We start from the raw sequence: 10,872 nt of genomic DNA on the forward strand, positions 1-10,872 counted from the left end.
CTAGTGTGTATTACCCAGCCAATGGCCTTCCTCCAAGCTGTTGCTTCAACTCCTCCGACTGCAGTCCAGATGATCTGCGAAATGCGACTGTAGCTCCAAACAAGATCTTCCACCAGGTCAGTGTGTGTGTTTGTGTGTGTGTGTGTGTGTGTGTGTGTGTGTGTGTGCGTGCGTGCGTGCGTGCGTGCGTGTTCATCTATCTGTTAGTCAGGCTGCCCGTCTGTTCATTTGTCATTGGGCCTGTTTGCCAGTCATTCTTTCAGCTAGAAGGCAGGTCCAATGGCATTATGTATTCATGAATGTATATTTCAGCCAGTAATAAATCAAATCCTGTCATACTTGTTCAAAGTATATTTTCTATACAGTATAAGTGCCACAATCATGCACTTCACACATAACTTGAATAACAAATGGAAAGGAGAAGCAAGTTATAATATGTAAACCATATTAGCGAGCCCAAAGAGAGACAATACAGAGTGAAAAAGGACAAACAAAGCACTTGTTTGGTTGGTATAGTGACATGTGGCTTGTCTTCATGATATACCTTTTCATCTGTCTCTGTGAAGGATAACAATAGCCTAAATGGTATTGTGAAAGTCTGCTCTAAGATCATTCGAGATCAGCAAAGAGGTTTTTCTTCCTTTGGGAGAAACAGGTGGCCCAGAAAGCAAAATGAGTTATAAGCCAATCTCAACATCTTCTGTCCAGTGAATTCACAGTAATGCCCCCAGGTCTTGTAGGCCCCTAGGAACACACTGCTACACCAGGGTTGGGCACCCTTTTCGGGCACAAGATCTACTGTACTACTACTTCCAAGGCTGGTGAGAAGTCAGTCAGTCTTGAAAACTAGAATAATGTGATTAATTGCAACCATAGGTCGCAGTTTAGTATGTGAACGGTCACAGCTTGACCGTATCTCTGTCACGTCTGACACTGTGGTTCCCCTGACACATCACTGTGACATCACAGGTGACATCCGAGTGATGTCAGATACTCAGAGCAGGGATAATGCCTGCCATTGTGGTTCCCCTGACACATCACTGTGACATCACAGTGATGTCAAATACCCAGAGTAGGGATCTCCATATATGAGCATAAACAGTTGACATCACAGTGGTGTGGCTGGTTCATAAAAGGAATTGTATGTTGTGATGTCATGGGATAACCTGACTTGCGTCAGATGGTGGCAGTAGTGCGTAGGCTACCGCTCTACTTTACCATCTGAGATCTCTCGGGCAGACTCGATGTAAGAGGCGGGCCATTTTTTGAAATTCTTTAGCAGGTGATTGGATGTGGCCGTCTCTCTGTCACAGTCTGGGAGTGCCAACTCCAACCACTCATATTGGCCTGTCTGCATCCACGTGGTCTGCAATCAGACTCTATTGGCTCAGAGACGCTCAGAGACCGCCCGTAGCTGCCGCTGATTGGTCCGGCCCGGGGCTTTACGAGCGTTATCAACTCCCACCGAGAGATCTCAGATGGTAAAGTAGAGCGGTAGCCTACGCACTACTGCCACCATCTGACGCAAGTCAGGTTAGTCATATATGGAGATCCCTGATGTCATCAATATTAAGCCCATATCTAACAGGACTTCATATGGGAATGCCCATACTGTATATGGAGGAAGACAGCCCATATCTGTGTGGCTGTGCCAATTATTTTAATAGATCTAGCTATTGCTAATATATTCCTTAATGTTTGTCGTTTGAACTAATCATCAACAATAAATAAGACAGATTTGATAAATACACAAACCACTATAGTCTAAATAGTGTTCAATTAAAGCCTTGTGTCTATGTCCTGTAAGCCAGGTCATCTTTGTATTGCTATGATTTCTCAAATGACCCGCAGTTAAGCATGATATGTTAAAAAGTGAATGTCAGCTATTCTTAGTGCCATATACCAGCCGACTGTCTGTGCGATGCGTAGAGAGCTGCATTCAGCAACTATTTCACACCTTTCAACCGACTGATCTCCTGACTTCAGTTGACTTAAAGCGGGCTAAACACTAAACATACTTAACTACTACAGACTGTAAGTTGAATGAAGTCGGTAGATCAGTTGGTGTGAAAAGGTTTCTGAATGCAACTGTCTCCACACTGCATCAATGGCTACTAGTAGGTGCTAAACATATGGCTTGAAGTTTGCTTTTCAACAACAAAGACTATTGAGAAATCCTAACAATAAAGATGACCACTGCACAGAACAGGGCTTACAGGACACAGGCACATGTACTTTATTCAGTACTGCCTTGTTGCAGCAGGCAGCCATGCATGTACCTGCAGGATTTTGATCCCATAGCCGGAGGGGATTTCTCCCCCCACCCAATCGTCGCTGTGATCACAAAAAGCCATTTCAGCTGGTCTTTGAGGCTTGCAGGCAACCCATTCCACAACCACTTAATGTGTGGGGTTCCTTTTAGGTTCTCTTTTCTTCTTACATGTTAATGACATTAAGTCGGACTGTGATTGTAAGTAAAAAAGTAAAATGTCTAGCTAGAATATTCACTTTTATAGATAGAAGTGCTCTTATATATACATAATAAATTAATATATATTAAAGAATAAGCTACAGACCTTGCAATATAAATTGGTCAGGTTCATCCTTAAACTACATCCCTCCCTGATCCTTTTATTAGCCTCAAGTGGGTCAGAGTGGAGGAGAGGGTATCACATATTAAAATGTGTATGGTCCACAGGCTTGTAAACAAGGTAGTTCCCAAATAGTCTATTACATTTCTAAGCATAGTGATGTAAACAGTTGTTCCACCAGAGGGAGCTCTAGGGAGATCCTAAAACCTGGTGTTTTGGGGAGTGCTGGTTTCAGTTCATTCAACCTCCTCTTGTGTGTTGGCTAGTGTAGTTAGGGGCCATTGTGCTACCCATGGCTGTCCCCTTGGTTTGTAAGAAAAATATGTTTTTGTTCAGAAAGTATCAGTCAATATCAGTTCAGTGAGCTCAGTGACACAGGCTGTGCTGGGTCTGTGCTGACACCACCCCTGTGTGGGATGTTGGTGTAAAGGCTTCTGATATCCAGTGTGGCCAACAGACAATCTGTGGTGGGTAAGTGGGTAACCACAGACTTTAGCTTATTAATAAAATCAATCGAATCCTTCATATAGGAGGGGAGAGAAGTGACCCATGGCTTCTGGCAATAGTCAACAAAAGTGGAAACATTGGAAGTTAAAGAATCAATACTACTAACTACTGGTCTACCCACTAATGGAATTGTCTGGAATTGATTTATGCACCTATGGTGAACGAATACAGGAATGACAGGGACATTTTTCATAAATGCATATTCATGTTTAATGATTTCACCATTTTCAAACCAATGTAGCAATTGCTCATGTACTGACTAAAGTGACTAGTGGGATCAGACGGGAGTTTTCTGTAGAAAGTGTCATCATTTAATTGTCGTAAAGTCGTAATCAGAGATGTTTTGAATGATTATAGCCTGTGTCTGTAGGGCGAATTATAATAGTAGTGTCTTTCTGTAATTCAGTTAATACGTCTCTTTCCGACTTCATGTCATTAACATATAGTAATAAGAAAAGAGGACCTAAAAGCTCCCATGGGGGACCCCATATGTTAGTGGTTGAGGTGAGGACATGAGCCATTCATTTCAACCACTCCCCACAAATAACCTCATTAAAACCCAAAGCCCTATAAGCTTGCTTAAAGGGATATCATTAATTATGGTGTTGAATGCCTTTTGAAAACCCACCATAACCATACCATACTTTATTTTGTTTTCCACTGCAGATAGGACCCCTATTGTCATCATAGATAGGGCCTCTACATAGAAGAGTGCTAAGCAATGCTACAGTCAAAGCTAATGCTGACGTTAATAGTGTCTGGAAACCTGTTTCTCAATTAAGAACACAAAGATTAGCCTATTTGCAAAATGCAAATTGGGGCTGCAACTGATGATGTTTTACAAGAACACAAGTACAGACAATTGCAATTATTGAGACTGCCAATATCTATAATTGCGACCGAAGGTCGCAGTTTACCATGAGAAATGTCACAGCTTGTCCGTAGACGTGTAGACGTTTTTCTATGGGCAAACCCATAGACCGTAAAAATGTGTCATCATGATGTCATCATGCTCTGATGTCACTGTGATGTCAGGGGAACCACTCTACCAGAATAGGTTTGCTGCTCTGACATCACGCTCTGGCTTCACTGTGATGTCACACTAACAGAATCCCTTTTATACCCATATATGGAGTTCCCTGGTGTCATCAATATTTATGATACCCTATTAGAGAGATCCATGTGATGCCAGGTGGAACAATCCCTTTTATGTCCATATATGGAGATATGGAGATCCCTGTGATACCAGGGGAACAAATCCATTTTATGCCATATATGGAGATCCCTGATGTCCACATCACGGTGGCACGACCTCGCCCTCAGGGGAACCACTCTACCAGAATGGGTTTGCATATATGTAGTTCCCTGATGTCATCAATATTAATGATGCCCTGTTTGAGAGATCCCTGTGATGCCAGGGGAACAAATCCCTTTTATGCCCATATATGGAGATCCCTATGCTGCCAGGGGAACAAATCCCTTTTATGCCCATATATGGAGATCCCTGATGTCCACAGCCCTGATGTTGACAGCCCTGATGTCCACATCACTGTGGCGCCACCTCGCTTGTCGCCCTGAGGCGTCTTACTAGTAATACATCTATCATAATATAGTGTGTGATTCTTCTAACATTTTAGAAAAAATGCAATTGCTTAATACTGATTCATTAAACATAAACATTTAGAATGACTTGTTTAGAGTCCGTCGTAACACAACATGCTAGTGAAGATTCTTTCTGACCAATCAGTGGTTTGCAGTGTTTTAACAATTCACATTACCTTTTGGTATCACTTCAGTTGCTTTTTAACTTAGACAGAGGTGCACAAAAACATACCATAAAGGCTCAGACACACTGTACGATATTTAAGTGGTGGATTGTTGGAGTATTTCACACTACACGATTGTCTTTCTTGAAATCGGCTGCCATAATATCGTTGTGGTTTTCACTCTATGAGATTGATCACTGACAAGGGATCACACACTGCCAGATATTTCACCACGATATGATCTAGACCCGAGACATATAGCCAACGTTTGTTTTTATTCCAATGTCCAACGAAAACGTGAAAGGCTCCCGTGGCCGTGATGTGTGTGCAGCGAGGGAGGAACGCAGATGATTTTCATTCTGTCTCTCTCTGTGCACACACACACACACACACACACACACACACACACACACACACACACACACACACACACACACACACACACACACACACACACACACACACACACACACACACACACACAGAGAGAGAGAGAGAGAGAGAGAGAGAGAAAGAGAAAGAGAGAGAGAGCACTTCTTCTCTGGGTGCGCGCTGTGACAGAGCCAAACATCAAGCCTGCTAGATGTGTAGAAACGATCGGGAGGGAGCACCGAGCACTATTATCGCAGCCAGATCTTCTCGCGGTGTCTTTCACACACAACGAGAAAAACCTCTGGCGAGCAAAGTCCGATCTTGCGGCAGATCGGCGGTTTTGTCGCCGAGCGCCAAAAATGGTCGGCGACAGCATAATCTGCGTAAAAGGTCGTGCAGTGTGTACGAGCCCTTATAGTAGGTATACTACTTTTGCCCAACATAGTGGAAAAAATGAACAGTCCTTCATTACTCCCGCTTTCAGGCTATAAATGCAGACAGTAGTGATTTTGTATGACTACTGCTCATGTTTTTCTTTTATTGACCTACTGTATGTACAGTATGTTGATCTGTTGCCTCTCACACATGACTACCTTGCCTGTGTGTGTTTCGAGTCATGTGTATGGACTGTGCAAGCCGCCGACAAATTGCCCTTTTTAGGATCAATAAAGTTGTCTTAATCTGAATATAATCTCTCCCTGTGCATTAATAATTTCACAGCTGCCCTTCTGTTCGTCCCTCATTAGCACTTATGATACTTCCATGTACCCTCTGCGCTCTAACCTTTTCCATGTGTTTCAGGGATGCTATGAGTTGGTCACAGAGTTTATGGAAACCAACATGGCCATCATTGCAGGGGTGACGTTTGGAATAGCCTTCTCACAGGTGAGATAGGGGAAAAGAAAAGACTAATGACCTCTGCCAATTCTCTGTATGGCGAGCAAATAAAACATGTTTCATTGGTGAATATAAGCCAATACAATATATTATTAATGAAATAGGTGATAGTGATCAATAAATAGAATGATTCTCAATATTATAAACAATAGTTTCAATAGTCATTTGCTACACTACCGATACCAGCATTGCTTTCTTTAATGGAAAATAGAACGTTTTTTTAGTTTGCAGGTCTTGTGTTAGCTTGCTGGAGATTTAAGTGCATAGCCTCTGCTATTGGTTTTGATTGATTTGATTTAAATCTGAGGTGCCTTCTGGATAAAAGTCAAGCCAAGTCGGGGAGAGAAAAATTGAAAGAGGAAGCCATGCATGCTTCCTTTTAATCTCTCTCTCTCACGCAGTTGATGCTCTGTTGGTGTATTTTGCCTACATTTATTCAGAGGATCGGACACAATGAATCAAAAATATTGACTGAGGTGTCATACAAAATTGGAGGGCAGGCTGTATATTTGGGACCCCTGATTTACATGGACAGCAAAGTCGCTGTCACATTGTTGTATGACATTTGAGTTGTTTTTGCAAAACAATCAATATGCCACGGCTAGTTTAAGTTATGATCCACGCATTTCCACTTCATAATTAATGTGTAAAAGCGTGTCTCTGATCACCTTGAGCAATGTGGATTGGGTTGGTTGAAATTCAATTAATCTTGGGTTCTACCCTTGTATAATACAGTACTACATATGTATGACTTTTCACCCATTTGACTTACAATCTGATCACAGAGGATGCATGTCATTGTCAGGTATCTGTGTGTCTCTGTGGGTGTCATCTGTAAATAAGAGACTGTTCAAAATGGAAGATTAACCCTAAATTTATACAACTGTCTGTCTGTCTTTCAGCTGATTGGCATGTTGCTGGCTTGCTGCCTATCCAGGATCATTACAGCCAACCAGTATGAGATGGTGTAGCTGCTGTGTTAGGACAGGTGAAAGACATTCAAATGCATACTGAACACCAGTGGTCCTCAACCTTTTCAGGCAGCGACCCCCAAAATAATCATATTTTAACTGGGACCCCCCCCCCCCCCCCCCCCCCCCCACACACACACACACACACACACACACAGACAAGCACTAAGAGTTGAGGCATTACGTTTTGTATAACACGGTTCTATTGTGAAAATAGCTGATCTACATGCTCACATTTTTCACAATTTCTGCCTCTAATATTTAACAATTTGGCCAATGTTTAATTTGTCATTTTAGAGGTTTTAAAAAGTCCTTAAATTGTCACTTTAGAAATCTACAGATACCCTCTATATACACTTAAATGTTATGTTAGTTTGTTTACTGTTGAGAAAGAAAACAATGTTGCACATTAAGTTAATCATCTGGGGACCCCCCAAAACAACTTGGGGACCTCCCTGGGGGTCCCGACCCACATGTTGAGAACCACTGCTGTACACATACAAATAAACATACTCACACAAACATATACACACAATCATAATGGTTACTTTTCTTCAGAGAGGAGAAGACAAACTTGCACCTTGATAGAAGAGGAAGGGGGATTCCTGCGACGCTAGCACACTTCTGAATTGAAATTTGACCTCGCCCTCTGTCTCTCTGTCTGCTGTCTCAATGTAAGATCTCAATGTAACTTATTGTAAAGCACCATTCCTTAACTCACTGCTGTAGCATCCAAGCTTTTGAAACTATACTTTACCTTGCTGCCTGGTGTGTGAGTTGCGCTTAAGCGCTTACTCTCCATCAGCTTCATGTGAGCTGGTGCGTGAGTAGACGCACCGTCACTGGTCTTAGGTCAGCGATTGGAGGCAACTCGACTCCACAGATGAGTGCAGCATGTTCCGCAGACTTTCATCAAGTAAGGTCACTGCATAATCCTTGTACAGATATGACATATTTAAAGCTTGAAAAACGTATTTGAACTGTTCGATTTTGCTCTTGCTCACTGGTGTATATATATATATCTATGGTTGTGATTTTTTCTCCTTCTTTTTTTATCGAAAATCTGTCAGTATAGTGACCAGATGTGCGTCGTCGTCGACCACATGAGACCACGACCCAGGATCAATTCCTACTGGAGATCTGAGTTGCATGTCGTTCCCCTTCCCCTGCCCCCATATTCCTGTTGCTCTGCACTGTCCTGTATAAAGCAAAATAACTGCCTAAAAATCATCTGTAAAAAAATTGAGAATCAATATTGATGATGGCATTTTAGGTTTTTACTTACTAAGAATGATTAAAAAACTAAACCGAGCCTACAAGAACAGGGTTAGCAGAGGGAGGAATGTGATCATGTTTAGAGAGCATTTCGATTTTTACAGCCAATGTACATTTCTTTTCCTGAATATGCAATTACACAAAGCAATTCAGTGACAGATTAAAATGTGAAGCGATGCATGAAATTGATTGCCACTTTGGTATCACTTCAAGCCTCAATTTGGAATCTTTTAGTGTATCAGTTAAATGTATATGTACACATAGATTCTTCAAATGGTGTTTTGTTAATCGCCATTGCAACTTTTGGACCCTTACTTCTTCGTATTAAAGTTAAAATATCCATTTTCTCCCAAGGTTTACAAAGAAATGTTAAAATAGCAACCCATTGACCTTTTAAACATAGGCCTACATGTAAAATTGCCTTTACATATGATAAGGTTAATAAAAGCACTTTATTGTAAATTGTGACTAGTTCAATCAGAATCAGAATTCATATTTAAAAGGCAACTTTATAGTAGAAGAGAAGTTGATTTTTCTATCAGTCTGCTTCCTATCTTACAGTATTTGCTGGTGGTAAAGGCCTTTTGTGACATTTTATAATTGATTATTAATGGTTTGGCTCAGAGTTATAAATCATCTTTAAGTAGACACCAGCGATAGCAATGAAAAGGCATAATCTACTAATTTACGTTTTACAATTTTTCGGCACAAACAATACATATGATTAGTTCATTTATAATATATTCGTTAGCTATTTGGACCTTATATTTAATCTTCAATATGAAATGAAGCGCATCAATGGTATCATTATCTCTGTAGATACGTAATGGACACGTAATTGATGTCATGTGGTGTTTCTCATTCTAATAAGATAAATTATATAAGTGTTGTGTCTGAGCTATTAATCTGTTTTCTTGTGCAACAGATTATACTGTATAACTTTTGCTGTATATTAATAGTAATTTACACTGAATCTATTGTTTTACCCAGTGATTTTCTATCTGATTTTGTATGTGAGTGTATGTGTGCGTATGTGTTTGTGTGTATGTGTGCGCACGCACACACACATGCGTGCGTGCGTGTGTGCATGTGTGACAGTCATTCAGTCTATAAATTTGACTGAGAAATGTTCTGTTTGACAATGTGTGAGTCAGTCTTGTTTTCTGGGATGCCTAATTTATTTATTTTATTTTATTATTCAGACTTGCTATATCATTAAAAGCTTCTTCGATCGCTTAGAAATTTGATAATTTGTTTGTTGAATGTACGTTTGCCACTTTATCCCACTTCTTTCTCTGCCCTTAACTTAATGTAAATACTGAGTTGTAATACCATCCAGCTTACTCATGATGTCACCAGACACTCACAAACAAGAACCACACCATGCTGTTGACCAAGGCACCATCAGTGGTCTTATTATCAATAAATATTCACAATAACAATTGAGTGTGACTGGTTGTTCCTGTGTAATGATTCTGTTATGAATGTAGATTGTTGCCTAATGTAGGCTATGCTTCAACGGTGTGATGTAGCCTACATTTCAGCTAACAATGCATAAAACAGGCTATACTCTCCTTACCTTGTACACAGTCAATTTTTTCACCTTTTGACTGTATTTTCTTAAGCTTAGACTTCATTTTAGTATAGGCTATCTATTTTCAAGTTGTGTATTGTAGTTTGCGTATGAGTTGTTATATTTTTTAAGGTCCAAATCTTTCCACAACAGCTTCTGCATATGTACAAGTTACAGGAACACTTTTCCATGTTTGAGGTATCAGAACCCGACCTTGTATGTTCTCTTTGGCATTTGAATAACGTGATTGTTTTTTGAACCGTATTCAGGACAAGGTCTATTTTAAGGCTTAGGTTTTAGAGTTACAATTAGAGGAGGGTTAAGGTTAGGGTCCAAGGGTTAATGTTAGACATGGTGAGGATTAAGACCTGTGGGATTAAGTGTGCGTGTGTGTGTGTGTGTGTGTGTGTGTGTGTGTGTGTGTGCGCGCGCGCGCGCGCGTCCGTGCGTGCGTGCGTGCGTGCGAGTGAGCGAGTGAGCGAGTGAGTGAGTGCGTGTGTTGAGAGAGAGTCAGGAGGTTTCAGGCCCATCAAGTGTAGACATGTTTTAATATGGGAAGCCAAGGGCAACTTTATCATCGGTTTGATCTGCTGTGGCAATTCCCTTACTTATCTCTGTATTATGTAAGAGGTATCTCTGAAGGTGCTGTGAGTGAGTGTTTGTTTGTTATTTTGCTTAACGTTAAAGCTCTATAAAGTAATCATTGCTATATGGTAGCCTATAGTGTTTGTTGAACAGAAAATGATCATCTAATCACACCACATTTATCAGCTTCAATTTATAATACTAGAAGCTTCGGGCGGCCCAGCGTCTAGTCGGCGACCTGGCCAACTCGGAACAATGTAAATAGGGAATGAATGCCCCGCCCTTTAATGCAAACCCCATTATACCTGTTTTCATAGGACCCGTTTTGACCATCT

General features: G+C 40.9%; 1 protein-coding gene across 1 annotated transcript in view; it reads left to right on the top strand.

The window, feature by feature from the left end:
• The window catches only part of tspan7 (tetraspanin 7), a 17,958-nt gene extending 10,253 nt beyond the window's left edge, over nt 1-7,705 (top strand). Inside the window, exons 5-8 of the mRNA XM_080753772.1 lie at nt 1-116; nt 6,038-6,121; nt 7,036-7,121; nt 7,663-7,705. The exon at nt 1-116 is cut by the window's left edge and continues 40 nt beyond it. Of these exons, the coding sequence (XP_080609898.1) occupies nt 1-116; nt 6,038-6,121; nt 7,036-7,104 (269 nt within the window). The 3' untranslated portion in view covers nt 7,105-7,121; nt 7,663-7,705. The remainder of the gene's footprint in view (nt 117-6,037; nt 6,122-7,035; nt 7,122-7,662) is intronic.
• The last annotated feature ends 3,167 nt before the right edge of the window (nt 7,706-10,872 follow it).

The sequence above is a fragment of the Nannobrachium achirus genome (assembly GCF_963921795.1).
Source record: "Nannobrachium achirus genome assembly, chromosome: 22".
Classification (NCBI taxonomy): Eukaryota; Metazoa; Chordata; class Actinopteri; order Myctophiformes; family Myctophidae; genus Nannobrachium; species Nannobrachium achirus.